This window comes from Perognathus longimembris, chromosome 17, assembly GCF_023159225.1.
Source record: "Perognathus longimembris pacificus isolate PPM17 chromosome 17, ASM2315922v1, whole genome shotgun sequence".
Taxonomy (NCBI): Eukaryota; Metazoa; Chordata; class Mammalia; order Rodentia; family Heteromyidae; genus Perognathus; species Perognathus longimembris.
Window position 1 is genome coordinate 18,197,394 of NC_063177.1, and position 21,872 is coordinate 18,219,265.

At 41.8% G+C, this 21,872-nt stretch overlaps 1 protein-coding gene across 1 annotated transcript in view; it reads left to right on the top strand.

Annotated features, from left to right (window-relative positions):
• Positions 1 to 8,258, top strand: part of Tmigd1 (transmembrane and immunoglobulin domain containing 1) — a 15,647-nt gene extending 7,389 nt beyond the window's left edge. Inside the window, exons 3-6 of the mRNA XM_048365602.1 lie at positions 1,768 to 2,046; positions 5,121 to 5,224; positions 7,153 to 7,193; positions 7,685 to 8,258. Coding sequence (XP_048221559.1) covers positions 1,768 to 2,046; positions 5,121 to 5,224; positions 7,153 to 7,193; positions 7,685 to 7,688 — 428 coding nt within the window. The 3' untranslated portion in view covers positions 7,689 to 8,258. The remainder of the gene's footprint in view (positions 1 to 1,767; positions 2,047 to 5,120; positions 5,225 to 7,152; positions 7,194 to 7,684) is intronic.
• Positions 8,259 to 21,872: the final 13,614 nt, after the last annotated feature.

A 21,872-nucleotide genomic window follows, 5' to 3' on the forward strand; every position in this document is an offset into this window, starting at 1 on the left:
TACATCCTGGTACCTTGTCTTAATAAAACTGAGAAGAACAAAAAGGAGTGGACGGGGAGGGGGAGGGGGAAGCAAGCTAATAAGATATGTCCACAAATGGAACTGTTGGATTTGGTAATTGTGTTCCGGATTCCAGCAGCTTCTTCCATATTTTAGTAGCATAAAACATCCTTATTGGATATGTATACAGAATTCAAGCTCATTCCAAAGAGCAACAAAATGTCATTTTTCTGAGAAAGTTATTAATAGCACAGCCTACTCAGGCTTTAATTATTCAGTGTACAGATTATACAAGTTCCTTCTTTTCCTCCTTTTCCACATCTACCTCCTTCCTACTGCCCACTCCATCCATTTTGATAATCTTCTGCACCTTTGCCAGAAAATGCAAGGAGGATAGACAAGAAGGGAAAGTCGGGACAGCCATTTCTCCCCTCAGATGTTTCTAAGCCTTGGTGGATGGTGAGAGTTGGGATTATTTGATGGAGATCTGTTGGGAAGCTGAGGCAAGAGGATCACAGCATGAGGCCAACCTGGGCTCTATAGTGAAACCCTGTCATGAAAAACAAACAACATAAATACGAATGTGTTTGATGTTATATAAAGCTACAACTATTAGAGAGTAGAGTTATCTGAACACAGAAGAAGAGGGAATCACCAAATATCCATACATGGCAGTGTGGACACCATTAGAACACCTTTGGGGAGGAGGACATTATTTCTAGAGGATCATTAGGGAAATGCAAATATGCATTGGCAAATAAGTGGCCAGGGTAAATGTGGTTAGATAAAATGCAAAAACAGAAGGGATAAGTAGTCTTCAAAACCCACCACTACCAGCCCAATAATAGTAATAATAATAATAGCATTGTAGGGTGTGGGTATATGTACCAGTACCATGGGCTTTGTGCTCCTGCTCAGCTATTTGGCTCAAGTTTGGACCTCTCTCCTCTGCCACTTGAGTCACAGCTCCACTTCTGGTTTGTTTGTTTTTTTCCTGGTTAATTATAGATCAGAGTCATGAATTTTTCGGCCTGGGCTGGCTTCAAAACAATTCTCACATCTCAGCCTCCTGAGTAGCTAGGATTGCAGGTGTGAGCCACTAGTCCCCAACTATGATACATTCTTTACAGGGATTATTTTATTTAATCTTTACAGCCACCCATGAGGAAGTTCTTATGAATCCATTTTTGTTGAGCTGAGAAAATTGAGACTTTAACAGAGAAGTAACTGTCTCAAAGTCACAGGAAGGGGAATTGATGGATTTAGGGCTGTTACTATGTCAGCCTTCTTAGTATTAGATAGCCCATGCTTGCTAGGCAGGTGTCGAACCACATGAGTCATGCCTACAGATTATATTGTACTATTTATCTATCTGTAGCACAGGCCAGTGTGTTACAATAACACTCAGAAAGGAACGACCCCAGGCCTATACTTTTGGTTAGTGTTATGAATTGTCAACTTGGTACAAATTCATTATTGTATGCATTATATTTGTAACCATATGCCATTATGTGATATGTCTTCACTACATTAAAATTTCTGACATTTGGAATTAAATGTAGAGTTGGAACCATATGCAGGAATGTATAGATTTAGAATTGAATGTCCTCAATTCCTAGCCCATTGCTTGGCAGACAATAGTTACTCAATAAAATTTTTGTCGAAATGAGTGAATGACTGCATGTGATAGACTACAGGAAGACCTTGAATGCTAACAGTGAACTACTGCTTGCCATCTAATCAAACCTCAATGCTTGAGTCTTGCAGTTCCTCCTCTCCTGAGTGGAAACAACGTCCAAACACTTGAGGAAGGCAAGGATGTCAAGTTGGTTTGCAAAGTGAAATCGAATCCCCAGGCTCAAATGATGTGGTACAAAAACAATAGCATCCTGACTTTAGAGGACAACCGTCACCAAATCCAACAGACAAGTGAATCTCTCCAGCTGACCATCGCCAAAGTCAAGAAATCAGACAATGGAACCTACAACTGTGTTGCAAATTCACCCCTGAAAATGGAGACCCTGGACTTTCACCTGCTTGTTAAAGGTAACTCTCTTTTCAAGTGATACCCAGTGCAAAATTTATAAGAGAGAACCAATAAATACTTCTAGTGACACCAAATGATAATGGCAATTCATGACGATAGCTGAATGCTTCTTTGGAAAATCTGGGGAATTTTGACTAAGAATTCTAGTTGGTTTTTTGAAGGAATTATGCTCATTCCATACAGAATATTGCCTTTAGAAAAAAGATCCTGGCCATGCACTGGTGACTCATGCCTGTAATCCTAGCTACTCAGGAGGCTGAGATCTGAGGGTTTCAGTTCAAAGCCAGCCTGGGCAGGAAAGTCCATGAGACTCTTATCTCCAATTAACCACCAGAAAACCTGAAGTGGTACTGTGGCTCAAATGGTAGAGCACCAGCCTTGAGCTGAAGAGCTCAAGGACCGAACCCAGGCCTGGAGTTCCAGCCCCATGACTGACAAAAAAGAAAACAAAGAAAATAAGAAAAAGAAAAAAAAATCCTTTCCTAGAACCAAGTGTAGAAAGCAATTCTGGTTGGTTTGGGGGGATATTTCCAAGAATTTTCTTGGGCATCAAGGAATGTAGGAACTGGTCTTTTGTGTTCACAGCCTAGTAACAAACAGAAGAGAATTAGGGTGTGTTGGGGGGAACAAAAACAAAACAAAACAAAAAAATCAGAGAAGAAAGGCAGTGGTTAAATGCTTTTAAATGGATCTTTAAAGTCTTGCCTACTTCTTAAAATCTAATTTACAAGCAAGGCACTGGTGGCTCATTCTTGGAATCCTAGCCAGTAAGGAGGCTAAGATTTGATTCAAAATTAACCCTGGCAGAAAATCTGAGAGACTCTTATCTCTAATGAATCAGCAAAAGCCAGAAGTAGAATTGTGGCTTAAGTGGTAGAGTGCCAATCTTAAGTGAAAAAGCAAAGGGACAGCATCCAGGCCCTGACTTCAAGCCCTACCACTGGCTTACACCCTCCTCACATGTACACATTTTATTTTTTTTTTTTTTTTTTTGCCAGTCCTGGGGCTTGGGCTCAGGGCCTGAGCACTGTCCCTGGCTTCTTTTTGCTCAAGGCTAGCACTCTGCCACTTGAGCCACAGCACCCCTTCTGGCCATTTTCTATATATGTGGTGCTGGGGAATCAAACCCAGGGCTTCATGTATGGGAGGCAAGCACTCTTGCCACTAGGCCATATTCCCAGCCCTACCTTCTTTTTCTTTTTTAAAAAGAAAAAGCTCTTTCTTTTGCTTTGTTCTTCATCTACCCATGTTGATCACCTCTGCAATAATAGACAACAAATGAAGCTCTGATTTTTTTTTTCCCTTCCTCAGCTTTCTTTGCTCAGACGAGGTATGGGTGTAGCAGCTGTAAGGAGTCATCTGCTCCCCACTTCCTGGTCGAGGGCCAGAATGCTCACAGCAGCCAAACAAGCTGAGACTTCTCTGTTTTGTTAGAACATCATTCCCTTTTTTGTTATTTGTCTCCCCATACCCACTCATTACCTTTCTTGCCAGTTCCCAGGAAGTCAATGGAACTTCTGCCAGAAATGACAGACTGATGTTACCATAGGATGTCTTATTTCCTCCCTGCAGTTGGCATGGGGGGGTGGGGGGCTTGGGCAGAATAACTGATGGGGAGGAAGAACTGTTGATGCTTGAATGCCTATCACCAGGACTTGCTTGTCCTGCAGAGCAGGGTCCATATGCCTAGGAGACAGTTGCTTTAAAAAGCAATCCTACAAATGACCTAAGTACCCATAGGATAGAAGCAAGTTGAGGAAGGGATGTCCACTTTGATGAGTGTGTGTGTGTCTGTGTGTGTGTGTGTGTGTGTGTGTGTGCGCACATGTGCATGCCTGCCAGTACTAGCACTGTAACAGTCTCTCTTAGGCTTTCTTTTTCTTTGCTTAAGGCTTGCACTCTACCACTGGACACACACCTCCAACTTCTAACTTTTGCCTGGTTAATTGGAGTAAGAGGCTCACAGACTTCCCTGCCTAGGCTGGATTCAAATGATGATCCTCAGATTTCAGCTTCCTGAATGGCTAGAATCACAGGCATGAGCTGCTGGTGCCTGGTAAACTTGTGGCTTTTTACTTCCCCCAGGACCCCCAAAGCATGATAGAATGGGCCTCATCAGGCCAGGCCATCCTCACCACCTCTAAGGCCACACTTGAAGACTGAGGAGTTATATCATCCCTCTTGGCTAAGAAAAAAATTGTAATTGCTCTATGGCACATTAAAAAATATAAAGCCTCCAGCTTGTGTGGTAATCCGCAAATTGCCTTTCAGGTGGACAGAAACTTGTTTTGGTTGGAGCACCTCCAAATTGACTTGTTTTTTTCTGATTTCGCCTTGCTTTGTTATTTCCTTGGCTGTTGGCTGTCTTCAGAACATAAGCTCTCTGTTATTGGTGCTCAGGCTCACCGCCAAATCTTCCACGAGGCTGTCTCCAGCTTCCCTGCCCAGTGGGTAGTGCCTAAATGAGTTCCATGCAAAGCTAAAAATGACATCATGGAGATTTTCTGCAGCTTATGATTTAGCCCATGTGTTGGAATTACTTTACCATAATGAATCTGAGGGTGGGGGAGGGGTGTCAAGTATGATACAATCAGATGACAGCACACACAACAGACCAAAGAGAGAGGTACAGTGGCTGGGTGTCACTGTCACTTGCAACAGGAACTCAGGATCCAAAGGGAGCCAAATATGTTTTGGACTTTCAAAAAGCAAAAAAAAACAACTAACTTCAGCCTACTTTTACTCTCTGTGTGGCAAGAATTTTGGGTGAACGAAATACAAAATGGTTTAACTATTTGCTTTGGGGGAAGTTATTAATATTATGATATCATATTCTTTCACAAAGGAGTGGATTCAAAACTTGCTTCTGCTATCTTCTAGTTTTGAGATTTTGGACAATGAACTTAACCTCTCAAAGCCTTTGGCTTCTCATCTGTAAGAAGGGACAATAATGTCTACCTGAATTAAGAGGATAATATATGCCAACTACAAGGTGTCATGGCTGGGACCTAAATACATAAATCAGAAGCATATAAATATTTCTTGTTCTTCTCTGCATTTGCACTTCCAACAGATAAAACGGAGCCCTTTCCAACAGAACCCATTATTGCTGCATGTGTGGTGGTCTTTCTGACATTGTGCTTTGCAGTACTTGCTAGAAGAAAAAAAATAATGAAGGTAACTGAGTGTTTTGAACCAAGATAAAAAGTTATCTCAAGGGCTGGGGATATGTGGTAGGATGTGTGTTTTGCATACCTGAGATCTTAGGTTTCATCCCCAGTACCAAGGGTTGGTGGTGAGGGGGATAAGGTAAACCAAGTACTGGTGGTATCTCATACCTATAATCCTAGTTTGTAATCCTAGCTACTCAAGAGGCAGAGATTGCATTTTGAGGCCAGTCTGGACAAAAGATGTTCAGGAGACTCTATCTCAATCAATAGCTGGCTATGGTGGTGTATAGTCATTACCCTAACTATGTGGGGGGCTGAGGATCACAGTTCTAGGCCTGTTGGAGTAGAAAGAAAAGGAAAGAAGGAGAAAGAAAGGAAGAAAAGAAAGAAGGAAGGGAAGGAAGGAAGGAAGGAAGGAAGGAAGGAAGGAAGGAAGGAAGGAAGGTAGGAAGGAAGGGGAAGGGGAAGGGAAGGAGAGGGGAGGGGAGGGGAGGGAAGGGAAGGGAAGGGAAGGGAAGGGAAGGGAAGGAAGGGAAGGGAAGGAAGGGAAGGGAAGCAAGTAAATCTTGGGCATGTTAACATGCTAGCTGTCATCCCAGCTCCCACAGGCACTAGTGGCTCAAGCCTATAATACTAGCTACTCAGGAAGCTGAGCTCTGAGGATCATAGTTTAAATCCAGCCCTGGAAGGAAAGTCTATGAGACACCTCCAGGTAACTACCAAAGAGCTGGAAGTGGAGTGTGACTCACTTAAGTGGTAGAGTGTTAGCCTTGAGCAAAAGAAGCACAGGGACAGCTCCCAGGTCCTGAATTTAAGCCTCAGAACTGTCACCAAAAAGAAAAAAAAGAAGAAAAAAAAAAAAAAAAGGAAAGAGAGAAAGAAAATAGGAAGATCTTAGTCCAGGCCAGCCCAGGCAAAAAGCAAGATCCTATCTCAAAACTAATCAAAGGAAGAGGAGTTAAAGATATGGCTCTAGGAGTAGATTACTTACCAAGCAGATAGAAACCCTGGGTTCAAACCCCAGTAGCATAAAAACAATAAAATAAAAACAAGATAAAGTAAAGTTGTGGAATTATTAACATAACTTTATAAAGAACAAAAGTGCATATGGACAAGACCTGAATAAAAACAGCTGTGGTGTTAGGAGTAGGAGATTTGGGATCGATTTTTCTTGTTTTTGAATTTTCCCTGATGGGTATGGGGCACCCAGCTGTCATCCAACACTCAGGATCCTGAGTTTGATGCCACACTGGGCTACATAGAGAGACTTTGATTCCAAAAAATCAAATAAATAATTTTTTTAAAGTCCCCTTGTTGCTATGGAGCCTGTGGTATGATCAATAAACATACAGGAACATCTGCTCTGGAGTCAAATTTGCACACTCACCTCAAATACAACACCTCACCTGGCTGGAGTGGACTGGGTATGAATTGCCCAGTGGTTCACCTCATTGCTCCATATGACTCAGAGAATGTGCACGCACAGGTTAATGCCATGCACTTGACTCTGCCAGTTAATTCATGCCAAAGAGGACAGACATGGCAAAAGGCCTCTAAGGAAAAGCCAAGCTGCACTAGTCAGCAAGGGGGCATTCTACTGGTGACACTTAACTGAGTATTATTTAGGGCAACAATGTTTCCCAAGAAACAGTTAATTCCCTCCACTATTGCAAGGCAAAGTAGTTTTTTCCATCTTTAAAAAAAATCAATAATAGCTGGCTGTCCAGGAACCTGGAAGCATCCTGATGGAGTTACATATTTTAACAAATTTTAACAAATATTATTTGGAAATGAGACTTAACCTAGTGCAGAGGAAAGCGGTCTTTCTACAGTATCTATCCCTAAGCCATTGTTACTATGTTGTATTCAAAATGTTTTTCTACAGGCTTTTAGAAAAGCAAGCAAACTGATGCCTCTCCTTGTGTTTGCTTTCAGCTCTGCATAAAGGAGCAAGACCCTCACACAGGCACAGCTTTGTAAGTGCTCTGGGCTGGGACCACTTTTTTTAAAAATTTAAAGCAATGGGTTGTGGTGATTACATCAGGCCATTGCAAGCCAACTCCTCCAGAGATGGGAGGGGTTGGAAGGTGATGGGGTTCAGAAGAGAATAGGAGGCAGAGGAAGACAGGTAGGAAGGTTGCTTAGAAATGAGAACACCCACTCTCTGAGCAAGTTGAGCCTGTGCTTGTGCAATTGCATTCATTGCCACACAAAGCAAATTGAGAGGGCCTGCCCTGGGTGGGGGGAGGGCCGTGCTGCTATCTTAGTCTTTCCCATGGCCAGGCCAGGCCCTCTTCAACACTATCTTCTCTTTGGGACTTCCCTTTGTTCTGTTGCTCCAGCACATGTAAAGTGGGCAGGGGTGACAAGAACAAAAGCAAGCTGTCAGAGAGGATAAGTTTTTTTCAATTGTTTCTTTCCTTCTTGCTATGATCATCATTGTAATTAATTTCTTGCTTCATTTCAGATGAGGAAGCTGGGATGCCAGCTAATCTAGGAAGAGTTTGCGAGCAGGACAACTTCAACTTATGTAGTCCCATCTGTATTTATTGCTATTATTATATTCCTCCCCTCCCCAACCCCAGTCAAATTGTCAGCGTTTGTAAAGAAATGTTTCCTTAATCACTCATTTGATATGCTTACAGAACCATTTTAGAGAGGAAGCTGTTTAGGACAAAAAGCAAGATTTTTGTTGTCTTCTCCTGGAAGTGTAGGTTAATTAATTGAGATTTGTTCCAAACAGATCAGTAACCATTTGTTATTTCACTTTCCTCCCCCCTAGGAAAGAGATTAGCAGACATTTGGGTCTCATAAGTCAATGTGTTAAATAAATGGATGAATGAATGAATGAATAAATAAATAAATAAATAAGAAACAACATAGAGAGGTCAATTTTTTAAGTTGCCAGAGAAGCACATAAAAAATACTAATCAACACCTTCTTTCAGTGTCATTTGACTTAAAAAAAACCAAACCCTTAGAACTAAAGTAAGAAGGAAGAATATAGTCTCGGAACATGAGACACTGTTTTAAATAGAAAGTAGCACAAACATTTCAGTATGTCTTTATTTTTCTCAGCTTACCATGGTTGACATGGTCACAAAATCTGGGACTTCTATGTGGTGGTGACTGAGTGAGGAGCAAAGGAGGGTGCCAGGGTGGGCGCAGGTGGCAGGGTCCAAACAAACTGGCATTATGTGACTCTTTTTCCATAGTCATTTGCATAGAGTTCTGTATTAATCATGACTCAGCCTATGCTCATGTCAGCCACATCTTGATTACAATTTATCACATTCTTCATTATCCATTCTTTCTTCATATTTTCCCCTATAGGAATCTGAGTTTTTCTTTTCCATGCAAGTGGGGTGAAGAAAGGCAGAGATGCTTGGAACTACCTTTGGTGTACCTCTGAGGTGCTCCCCTTCTATTTTGAAAGCAAAAACAAAAACAAAACCTTTCCTTCCCATTCCTTTCCTCCCCTCCCCTCCTCTACCCTCCTCCCTCTCCTTTACCCTTCCCTTCTTCTTCCCATTCTCTTCTACTTCTATTTCTTTTCTTCTTTTTTCCTCAAGGCTAGTTGTTAAACTCAAGGCCTTGTATACAATTAGTCAAGCACCTTACCACTGTGCTACAGCCCCAATTCCCCCCAATTTGGTTCATCCATCATTACAGCAGCTAAATGTATCACCTTGAGGTGGGGAAGATGACAAAGACATCACATGCACACACATACACAGAAATAGAGCTGTTCACAGTCAAGTGGGGGAAAAAAGTCCCTTGCTGATGTAGAAGCAAAAAAGAAAAAAATGAGCAGATGAGCAGAATGTATGAAATCTCAACAGACTTGTTTCTAAAAAAGAACAGATAAATCCTCCTTTTACTTTCTGCTTGCTTCCTTGGAAACTTCAGCCTAGAATGGACAGAGAGAGAGAGAGAGAGAGAGAGAGAGAGAGAGAGAGAGAGAGAGAGAGAGAGAGAGAGAGAGAGAGAGAGAGAGAGAGAATGCTCTGAGACTGGAGTTTATGGATTGGTCTGTTTTCTTGGGGCCCTAGCAAGGTTTTATGGAGAAACCTCAAGGTTCGATCTCTCATTCAGGATATCCTTAAAATTCATACAAGCTTGTTCTTGAACGAACACTAGAATCTTTTCTTAAAAATATAATGAGTGCATTCTTTTTTTTTTTTGACAATGTCACCCCCTCCTTTGCGGAAAGCTATAGGAGGCTGTTTCATTCCCTGTATTAGTGGGCCAAACCTAGGGCTTTGTGCATAATAAACAAGAGCTCTACCACTAAGCTACATACTTAGCTCTGAATTTGGTTTGGTTTTGTTCTTTGAGATAAGATCTCACTAGGTAGTCCAGACTGGCCTCAACCTGGAAGTTCCTCTGCCTCAGCCTCCTGAGTGCTGGGATTACAGATGTGTACCGCCACACCCAGATAAATAGGAGGACTGTGGAAAAATCAGAAAGCTTAGATGATTAAATAGAAGCCTAGAGACTGTCAAGAAAAAGATTTCAGGCAACGACAGGTTGAGACAGATAAAAAGAAACAAAAATGGACATAGGAAAATGAACTTGAATCCAGAAACCTGAGTTATATATTTGGCTGTGTGGCCTGGGGCAGTCCTTTTTCCTCTCTTGGCCTTTGGGAAATGAGGAGGTTGGATTAAAGCCCATGTTAACTTCACTATTCTGAGTCTCAAAAAAGATTCCCACATAGTCTAATGTGGAAGGATTCGACAAGAAAAACTGAAATATTATACCTTTGCCCTACCTAGCAGAATTATGAATCAGCTTTGTTCTGGACACATAATAATCCTTGAGCATTACAGGTCATCAGTAAGGAGTTTCTTCACCCGTATAAAAGACAGTGGCCTTGCCCATTGACACGAGCAAGGAACATTAAGTTGTTTTAATACAGCACAACAACATATCGTAAATAGTCACTGCATCTCCAATAGCTTTTTCATTTTAAAAACAGCCTGTATTAAAAGCTATGTTATTAAAAAAAAAAAAAACCTTCTGTCAATTGTTAATTTTTTTTAAATGAGCTTACTTTAGAAAGACATGAAATTCCAGGACTTAAAAGGCGACCCTATTGTCCACTACCACCACCACCCCACACAACACCCCAGTGTTTTGTTTACCCACTGTGAGATGCCTGCACTCCCAACATTCATCCTTCTGGGAGTTTTCTGTTTTTGTTTTTGTCAATAATAGGCCTTGAGGGGGCTGGGGATATAGCCTAGTGGCAAGAGTGCCTGCCTCGGATACACGAGGCCCTAGGTTCGATTCCCCAGCACCACATATACAGAAAACAGCCAGAAGTGGCGCTGTGGCTCAAGTGGCAGAGTGCTAGCCTTGAGCGGGAAGAAGCCAGAGACAGAGCTTAGGCCCTGAGTCCAAGGCCCAGGGCTGGCCAAAAAAAAATAAAATAAAATAAAATAAAAAATAATAGGCCTTGAACTCTGGGCCTGGGTGCTGTCTCTGAGCTCTTTTTTCTCAAGGTTAGTGCTCTACCACTTTGGACCACAACCCCACTTGCAGTTTTCTGCTGGTTAATTGGAGATTAGAGTTTCATGGAGTTTCCTGTCCTGGCTGGCTTTGAACTGTGATCTTCAGATCTCAGCCTCCTGCGTAGCTAGGATTATAGATGTGAGCCACCAACACTCAGCTTCATCTTTCTGATTTTGACCTTAGAATAAATCTTAGGGGAAAAGTGACAGAGCCCTTTTCAGTCTTTACGCTAACAACAATAGATGATGATGATGATGATGATGTTCTTCTCTGGGGGCTCCATTTTTTCTTTATTTTGGTAGTTAGATATAAGTGTCTCACAGACTTCCTTTCAGGGCTGGCTTTGAACCTCGACCCTCAGATCTCGGCCTCCTGAGAAGCTAGGATTATAGGCATGAACCACCAGCGCCCAGCCATAAAATATATCTATATAGGTCTTCTTGATCACACAGCCACTCAGTGAGACAGGAGGTGCTGATATTTATGATTTTCTATTGGAGATGCTAAAGTTCAAGAAAGCTAAGTGATCTGTCTGTCCAAGGCCACATAGCAAGTAAGAAAAGCCACTCCTCTCATCACTCTGCCTTTTGGCCCTAGGTAGTTATATGACAGTTGCTCTCAGTTTTACAGGACAATCATTTAGCCCTTTCGCCTTGGGCTGTATAACAGGACGAACGGAGTCAGGAGAGGAAAAACTAAACTATCATATACAAGCACCAGTTGTTTCCTTTGAGTTGTCAGTAAGAATTGTCAGGGTTGGGAATATGGCCTAGTGGTAAAGTGCTTGCCTCATATACATGAAGCCCTGAGTTCGATTCCTCAGCACCACGTATATAGAAAAAGCTGGAAATGGTGCTGTGGCTCAAGTGGTAGAGTGCTAGCCTTGAGCAAAAAAAAAGCCAGGGACAGGGCTCAGGCCCTGAGTTCAAGTGCCAGAACTGGCAAAAAACAAAAAAAAAAGAAGAAGCTCAGGGGCAGTGCCTAGGCCCCTGAGTTCAAGCCCCAAGACTGGCAAAAAAAAAAAAAAAAAATTGTCAAAATTGAATTCTCTGAATTACAACACATTACAATACAGTGTTGTCACATAAGGACACTTATATTCCTATAGGCATTTACCTTGCATTATCTTAAGCATTTTAAATAGAACTCGTTTAAACTTCATAACAATCACAGTGCATGGTCCTTTTTTTTATCGCTCCAAATTTATAGGGAAGGAAACTGAGGCACAAGGGAGGACACAGGGTGTCTTGGGTCACAGGAGTTATTAGTGGTGGTATGGCTCCTAGGTCCTTAACCATTAGGCTAAATTGTGTCAGACCTAAAAGGACTCTAAAGAAAATAGTTTTTCCTCAGCCAAACAGGAATGATGATGGCCTGAGAACAAGGATTCAAGTTACCAGAATGACATGTTCCACCGTGGAAGAGGGTATGTAAACTTTTATAGTCACAGACACAGAAAGTCATAAATCAATATGTTTACCAGCTACATGGGTGGCAGGTTACAGCAAGGCTGGGAGATCTCTTCTGGAGGTTTCAGAGGCTATAGCTTTCTTAGCTTTCCAATTGGTGGTGGCTAGAGGTCTGTTAGCTTAGTGATACATTCTGAGGAGTTTACAATGTATCAGTGATATAGTTTTGGGGAATGTATTTATTTTCTCTACCCATTAAAGAGTTGTTTTTTTAAATGCTAGGGAAGTGTTTAAGGTAAACAGTAAGTTTATTTGAAAGTGAAAGGAAAGCTGTGAAAGAAAAGTACACTCACCACTCAGAGACTAGACCCAAAGGGAGTTAAAAGGAGTCCTCTTGGAGAGTGGTTATTATAGTACAGGCCTCCTCCTCTATCTCCTCCCTGGGCTTGGTGCTGATTGATGGATGGTTTGTGCATGCACTGGCCCTGGCTCTTTTTATTGGTTGGGTGGGCACCCTGGGCATTACGGGAAGAAGAAGCATTTGAGCAGAAACTTAACATAATGGGGGAGAAGAAGCCTTTGAGCTGGAGCCTGAGGCACTATGGTAACCAAAAAAATGCACGAAGGGACACATACTGTCTGCCACTTTGTGTGTGTGTGTGTGTATGTGTGTGTGTGTCTGTCTGTCTGTCTGTCTGTCCATCTGCCAGCTTGAACTCAAGTCGTGAGCACTGTCCCTGAGCTTTATTTTTGTCAGTCGTGGAGGCTTGAGCTCAGGACTTGGGTGAAGTTCCCAAGCTTTTTTGCTTGGGACCAGCACTCTACCATTTGAGCCACAGCTCCACTTCTAGCTCTCTGCTGGCTAATTGGAGGTAAGAGTTTCACAGGCTTTTCTGCCTGGGCTTGCTTTGAACCACAGTTCTCAGATCTCAGCCTCCTGAGTAGCTAGGATTACAGGTAGGATCCACCAGTGCCCAGCTCTGGTCTGCCACTATTTATCCCTATTTACTTAACAGTTCCCCTCTCCTCCATCAGGAGAATGTTAAGAGATGATACAAACATTTACATAAATGAAATAACTCAAGATAATTTTGGATCGTGACCTACAGCATTCCACCTCTACAGTCATGTTCTGCTCAGCCAATGTGAAACAGTCTACAGGAGATTCAATACAGATGCTGCTCCTTCAGAGAACTTCATTTTGCAACCACCTCCTGCATTGAGAATGAACAAGGATGCCAGAACACCCATATGTAGAACAAACCCCCATCACTGACATTTAACATTCAATAGAAAACAAGTGTAGATAAAGAGAGGGAAAGGGGATGGAGGGAAGTGAGGAAGAGGAGAGGAGGGGAGGGGACGAAGGATTGGAGAGAGAGAAAAAGAGAGATCCGAGTGTCTGTGGTGAGCCCCGCCATTTCTCTCATAGAATATAAGCCCTAACATGAGTGTGAAGGAAGGGGCAGAGAGGAACATGAGCCCTAGTTTCCTCCTGGCTCTCCCAGTATGAGCACCTCATGAACTAAGTATGAATCTAGTGTTCAAGAATTCACATTTGGGGAGCTGGGGATATGGCCTAGTGGCAAGAGTGCTTGCCTCATATACATGAGGCCCTGGGTTCAATTCCCCAGCACCACATATACAGAAAATGGCCAGAAGTGGCGCTGTGGCTCAAGTGGTAGAGTGCTAGCCTTGAGCAAAAAGAAGCCAGGGGACAGTGCTCAGGCCCTGAGTCCAAGCCCAGGACTGGCAAAAAAAAAAAAAAAAAAAAGAATTCACATTTGGGATGTGAGGAACTAGGGTGCAGCTCAGTTATGCAGTATACAGTGTAGTATCTTGGTCACCCAGGTCTCAAACTCATGACAATCAAATCACCAGCACTCAGTCAATCAGGCTAGGAGTCTTTATTTAGCTGTGCACAGTGCCTGCTCTCCACCATCGGGATGGTAAAGAACAGCGGAGAGCCACCACAGGGCTGTTTTTTTTTTTGTTTGTTTGTTTGTTTTTAAGCAAAACACTCAGCTTTTAGTCTCATGTCTAAAAACATAGCATACTATGGGTGAATAGAGGTGGGGTTTTTTTTTATTAATTAAATTTTGTTGACAAGGTGTTGTGCAAAAGGGGTACAGTTACATAATAGGGCAGTGAGTATTTTTCTCGTGATATCTTACACCCTCGTGTTTTTTTTTACCCCCTGGGTTTTTAAAGGTAGAAGCTATGCATTTTACAGCAGGTGGTCATGTAGCACAGATGCAGGGGGTCAAAGCAAGGGATCAGAGCAAGTCACAAATGGGTTAAGCCATTTACAGAAGCAGAATTTTGCAGTCAGGCTGACCTAATATCAACTTTATTTTAACAACTGTTACCATGTTCCCCTAATATCACTAAGCAAGCATGAGCAGGCTAAAACAATCCAGTACTCAATCATATGTGGACCAACCTGACAGTTGCCATGGCATTTCTCTAACCACTACTGGGATTATTTCTATAATCTATTACTATGATCACTTTTACAATCTGTTACTATCATTGCTACCTAGATACAGAGAGGAAAAAAGCTACATATATTTTTAAATGTCAAACTATAAGAAATTAGTCTTAGGGGCTGGGAATATGGCCTAGTGGTAAAGTGCTCACTTCGTATACGTGAAGCCCTGGGTTCGATTCCTCAGCACCACATATATAGAAAAAAGCCAGAAGTGGTGCTGTGGCTCAAGAGGTAGAGTGCTAGCTTTGAGCAAAAAGAAGACAGGAACAGTGCTCAGGCCCTGGGTCCATGCCCCAGGACTGACAACAAAAACGAAACAAAGAAACTAGTCTCACTGGTGGGGGTGCAGCCCTCTAACATGGAGTCAGTAAAATGGAGTTACAGAAGCTAAGTGTAAACTTCTAAGACAGTGAAATTTTACAAGCCCTATTATTTCTAGGAGCTTGGGGGGGGGGGGGCGGTGGCTACACTTTCCTTGGTTTTCACAACAGAAAGCCCTGTGCCAGAACTCGTGCCCCACTCCTCCAGTTGCATTTTCCTATCACATGGCCACTCTCAACTACCTTATTTGGTTTTCTTTTTCCCTCCCTCCCTCTGATTTCCTCTCTTTTTCTTTCTCTCTTGCTGTCTTTCTTTTTCCTTTCCTTTCTTTCCTTCCCTCCCTCCTTCCCCTCCCCCCCATTTCTTTCTTTGCTGGAGCTTGAATTTAAAGGCCTTGCACTCTTGCTTATCTTTTTCACCCAAGGCTGGTGTCCTACAACTTGAGCCAAATCCCCACTTCTGGCTTTCTGCTGGTAATTGGTTGTAAGAATCTCTCAGATGTGTCTTCCTGGGCTGGATATATCAGCCTCCTGAGTATCAAGGACCATAGATGGAGCCCCCAGTGACTGCCTTCATTTGGTTTTCAACCTAAGAAACAGCCATTACCTTGTGCTATTGTTTGGATTTTACATGTGTTCACAAATCCCTTGCATTTAAAAGCTAGGTGGCCAGCCTGGGGTGCTACTGGAAAGAAGTGGAGCCTAAAGGAAGTATTAGGTCAGTGGGGGTGTGTCCTTCCGGTGGATGGTGGGACAAAATCTCCCTTCCTTCTTGGCTGAGTGGAGCTGAGCAGCTCTTCTGCCACACCCTCTTGTCATGGTGCCCTGCACATCCCCAGGCCTCAAGCAACAGGGCCAAGCAACCATGAGCTGAAACCTCTAAACACTGTGAGTCAAAACTCAGTCTTTTCCCCTTATTAAGTTGGTTATCACAGATATTCTGTCACAGTGCCTAGCATTCTTCCTAAGACGTTTATTTGCAAGGAAAATGCCACAGTCATCAATGGCTGTTTGACTTTGGAACCTTGTCCTTGATTAAGCCACAGCTCTACTTGTATCTGTGAGCACTCAGAGCCCAAGTGAGTGGCCAGGTTCCTGCTGCTCATTGCTGTGTACATCCAGCATTGCTCATGGAAGGGGTACACCTGCCAGACATACAGGAAGCTGTCTGATATATGAACAGCTGCTTCCAAAATCTTGGCTGAAAGTCACAGATCTTTGATAGATTTAAGACTGAGGGACCAGACCAGAAAATAGTCTATCAGAACCTATGAGCCCTCATGTATGATTTGACATTAAAATATATATATTTAAGACTGGGAATATGGCTTAGTGGTAGAGTGCTTGCCTAGCATGCATAAAGCCCTGGGTTTGACTACTTAGTACCACATAAACAGAACAAGCTGGAAGTGGTGGCTCAAGTGGTAGAGCGCTAGCCTTGAGCACAGACAGGCTCAGAGACAGTGTCCAGGCCCCAAATAAAATTAAATTAAAAAAATATATATATAATAGCCAGGTATCGGTGGCTCATGCCTGTAATCTTAGCTACTCAGGAGGCTGAGATCTAAGATCACAGTTCAGATCTAACTCAGACAGGAAAGTCTATGAGACTATTATCTATTATTATCTATGAGACTTTTATCTCCAATTAACCAATAGGAGTAGAGCTGTGGCCCAAATAATAGAGCCCTAGCCTTGAGGAAAAATAAATCTCAGGGACAGCACCTAGACCCTAAATTCAAGCACCAAGATTGGCACCAAAATACATGCATATGTACATATACACATATATGTATATATGTGTTTATGTATGTGTATTTTATATATGTATACACACATATGTGGTATGGGTGTTTTTACCTAGGCTGGCATTGGACCTTGATACTCTGACCTACATCTCCTGGGTAGCAGGTATGCCTTTTGCCCCAGCTGGCCTCAAATTATGATCCTCCCAATCTCAGCCTCCCAAGTAGCTAGGGTTACAGGCATGAGCCACTATACTTGGCTGCATGTTCCTTTTTTTTTTTTTTGCCAGTCCTGGGCCTTGGACTCAGGGCCTGAGCACTGTCCCTGGCTTTTTTTTTTTTTTTCTCAAGGTTAGCACTCCGCCACTTGAGCCACAGCGCCACTTCTGGCCGTTCTCTGTATATGTGGTGCTGGGGAATTGAACCCAGGGCTTCATGTACACGAGGCAAGCACTCTTGCCACTAGGCCATATTCCCAGCCCCTACATGTTCCTTTTAAAGTTTTAGCTTAAAACAGGTCACATTCACTCTAGTTGTTCTTTATATATCTGACAGGCAGCTCAAGGGTATCATTAAATAGCCTCACCAAAGAGGATATAAACTTTGTTCTGCTAAAGAATCCTACCTAGCCTTGAATTCCTGAAATGATTTTTATAGTTATGGCACTTCATAAAAGTGTGTAATAACATGGCTCACTTGGAAATCACTAGTCTCAAGGACTTTGCTCCAGTGAGATCTGGGTTATATTTGTTTTTAAGAAAACATTTAATGATTTATTACCACATTTAATTTCTTTTCTTTTCTTTATTTTTCTGGCCCTGGGGCCTGAACTCAGGGCTTGGGCAATGTCCCTTAGCTTCTTTTGCTCAAGGCTAGCACTCTACCACTTAAGCCACAATGCCACTTTGGCCTTTTCTGAATAGTTTATTGGAGATAAGAGTCTCATAGCCTTTCCTGCCCAGGCTTACTTTGAACTGTGATCCTCAAATCTCAACCTCCTGAGTAGCTAGGTTTACAAGCATGAGCCACCACAGTGCTGTCTCCATGTTTACATTTCTGTGAAAGATTTATAATCTCTTTTCAATACTCTAAATGTAAGGGCAATGGTAAGAATCCTCTAATTAATGTTCCTATTGTTGATTCATATTTGACATATTGGGCAGACATAATTTTATTTATTTATTTTTGTGCCAATGCCGGGGCTTGAATTCAGAGCATAGGCAATGTCCTTCAGCTTTTTTACTCAAGGCAGGGGGCTTTACCATTTTTGCTGGTTACTTGGAGAGAAGAATCTTATTGACTTTCTTTCTCAGACTGATCTCAGTCTCCCGAGTTTCTAGGATTACAGGTTATGAGCCACTAGCATCTGGCCATCTTTTTTTTTTTTTTTTTCTGTACTATTTCAGACAAATTGAATTGAATTGGGCCAATGGGAAAACTTAACAGATGCAGACATATGTGGCTCTGCTCATTTGTCAAAGCCTGGAGTAAAAGCTCAATAAACCTAAGTCATCCAGAAATGCTTCTTTTGTAGAAAATTGCAAAATGACATACAACATACTCAGCAATTCATAAACCTGTAGGCTTACTATTAAAGCCAACAGGTCTAAAGTAGCTGAATTTCAAGGTGCATTTTCTTACATTCTATCTTTTGATCTTTAGGCTTAGGGAGCTTAAGTTCTTAGACTGGAATCATACTACCTGGGTTTATACCCTTACTACTACCACTTTATTAGCTGTGTAATGATGTGCAAGTTACCTAACTTTTCTCTGCTTATATTTATTTCCTCATCTGTGAAATGTGGATACTTTCTGACTTAAGGTTCTTATGAGGATTAAACGAGCTAAGACTTGCTGAACAATGCCTATGCCATAGTAAACACTCAGTACATCCTAGTAATTATAGCTGAAATTACAATTGGTACATTGGGGGAGAGGAAACAGACTCAGAGTTTAAATGGATATACACATCTGCAAATAGTAGAACTGGGACTTAAAGCCATGTCTGATGTACTTCAACTTTGGCTTCTTTTCCTAACTCTATATTGTATTTCTTTTCCTTTTTCTTTTCAAGATATGATCTCATACATAATCCGCTTGCCTTGACCTTCTGCTTCAGCCTCTAGAGTGCAGAGATTACAGATGTGTATCACTATGCCCAGCTATTCGTGCTGAACAACTACTTCTTCTTCTTCTTCTTCTTCTTCTTCTTCTTCTTCTTCTTCTTCTTCTTCTTCTTCTTCTTCTTCTTCTTCTTCTTCTTCTCCTTCTCCTCCTTCTCCTCCTCCTCCTCCTCTTCTTCCTCCTCCTCCTCCCTCCCCCTCCCCCTCCCCCTCCTCCCCCTCCTCCCCCTCCTCCCCCTCCTCCTCCTCCCCTCCCCCTCCTTCTCCTCCTTCTTCTTCTCCTTCTTGTAAAGGTGATGTATAGAGGGATTACAGTTATATAAGTCAGGTAATGAGTACGTTTCTGAATTTCTTATTTAATGTCAGAAATAAAATTTTCTTCTGCCTTAAAAAAACAATAGCCAAGCACCAATGACTCCTGTAATCCTAGTTACTCAGGAGGCTGAGATCTAAGAATCATGATTCAAAGCCACCCTGAGCAGGAAAATCCATGAGACTCTTATCACCAATTAAACAGCAAAAAGTCACAAGTGGAGGTATGGTTCAAGTGGTAGAGTGCCAGCCTTGAGCCCAAAAGCTAAGGGGTAGGGATTTGGACATGTTAGTAAGTGCTACACCACTGGGCTACAACTGTAGCTCAAATCAAGCATTCTAACTGAGAGCTCTTAAGGAACACTTTTTTTTTTCAGTCCTCAAAAGAGAAATTATTTTTTTTCACCCACTTTTGGAGTGAGATGCATGCTATCTCTTTTGCTGTTCTCCAGGTTGAACTCCAGGCCTTGTGCTTGCTAGGCAGGTACTACTTGAGCCACACACACAGCCCTTTAAAAAAAAAAATTGAGCTGTGAATGTGTTCAGCTTTCTTTCTATCTGATGAAATATTTCTCTTGGAACAAGGGAGAAAGAAAATTAAACAAAAGAAAAAAAAGGAGAGAACCAAGAATGGAAACTGGAGAAAATAATACAAAGAATAGTTATATAACCACCTCTCTCTCAAGAAAAGAAAGCGGATAGTAACGCCATCATTTTTCTTCATTTTGGATAGTAGGAAGAAGAGTGGAGGAAAGTTCTGATTTTGTAAAGCTGGTCTAACAGCATTCCAAAAAGGAAAGCAGCACCTGTGGTCTCTAGCACTATCTATTTTTCCCTCCGGTCCAATTGCTCTTGTTTCACAGCTTCTATTTGCCCTTCTTTTCCTTTTATCTTCATTCCAACGTTACTGAAGTTCAACAAAATTTAGTTATTGGTGATTGTAGGTCAGTATTTTGTAAGGATAATTAACACAATGAGGGGCTTTTGCCCCAGCAGGATTTCCTTATGGCCCAGTCCCCCACTACTGAGGATTGGTGCATTATTTAGTTGTTTGTCACCCAGATCTCTCCTTGGCAAATGGGTATTTTAATGAAGGTGGTTCCAGGACCTCTTTCAGATAATTGTTCATTCCACAGTGGGTGCAATCAAGTGTTCTACCATGTGTTCTACCCCTATAGCCTCCAAGAGATCCTTTGTTTTGTTTATTTAAAAGTACATTTTACATTTATGTGTCTTTCTATGGCTTAACTTCGCTTGTTTTTGAACTTTTGATAGATGACTACATACTGTTTGCCTTTTGCATTAAACATAGTTTCGAAATTTATTTTCATTTCTATGCAGTATTCATTCATGAATATATCGCAATACCTTTTTCATGCAAATACCTATGAATAAACTACTGTTTTTTGGGTTTTTTTTTAAGTTCCACACAGTCACCAGCAATACTAAAATAAACATGGGTTTTTTTTTTCAGGAGAAGGGGCTGGTTCTAGGGCTTGAAATCAGGGTCAAATCAGAGCCTCATATACTTGCTTGACTTTTTCGCTCAAGGCTGATGCTTTACCACTCGAGCCACCCCCTCTACTTCTGGCCTTTTGCTAGTTAATTAAAGAGGAGAGTATCACAGAATTGTTTTTCTGGGTTGGCTTTGAACCAAGATTCTCAGATCTCAACCTCCTGAGTAGCTAAGATTACAGGCATGAGCCACTGGTGTCTGACTATAATAAACATTCTTGGCCATGATTTCTAGTGCACACATGAAAGAAAATTTTCTAGGGCTATACTGTTAAATATAATGTACTGTAATGACAAAAATACTCTATCTATGCTGTCCAATATAGTAGGTTTCAGCTCTTCAAATACCATTACTATGACTGAAAAACAATATTTTCTTGGTTCTGTTTTTGGTATTGGAAGTTGAAACTCAGAGCCTTACACATAGTAGGCATACTACTACCAAGATAAATTCATGTTCTACCTTTTACATTTTGATTAACTTAAATGTGTATAGCTAGAAGCAGCTACTGGCTACCATATGGGTCCAGTAGCTCTAGAGCAGAGTTGCTGGGTTATGGAATATATACATCCTCAACATGACAAAATACAGTTACGTGCTGCATGAGATGTTTCAGCCAGTGACAGACTGATGTAAGACTGTGGTTCTACAGGCTTATAATGTACCTGGAAAATTACTGTGGCCTAATGACTTTGTGTCCTGATAACATAGCACAACACATTACTCAAGTGTTTGTGCTGATATTGGTGTAAGCCTCCTGTAGTACTATTATGTGGCAGTACTATTATGTACACTATATAATATTTTGTAATAAACAATTGTGACTAGTTTAAATCTTTTTTTTCATGTGTGTATTGGGTCTTGAACTTGAAGCCTTGTGCTCTTTCTTGGCTTTTTTTTTCTCAAGGGTGGTGCTCTACCACTTGAGCCACACTTCCATTTCTGGCTTTTTGTTAGTTAATTGGAGACAAGAAGAGTCTCCTGGGCTTTTCTTTTTGCCGGTTGTGGGGCTTGAATTCAGGAGCTGGGTGCTGTCGCTGAGCTTTTTTGCTCAAGGCTAGTGCTCTAACACATTGAGCCACAGCACCATTTCCTCTCATGGGCTTTTCTGCCTGGGCTAGCTTCAACTGTGTTCCTCAGATTTCAGCATCCTAAGTAGCAAGGATTACAGACATGAGCCACTGGGACCTGGCTTTGGTTTATATCTTTACTGTATTATATTT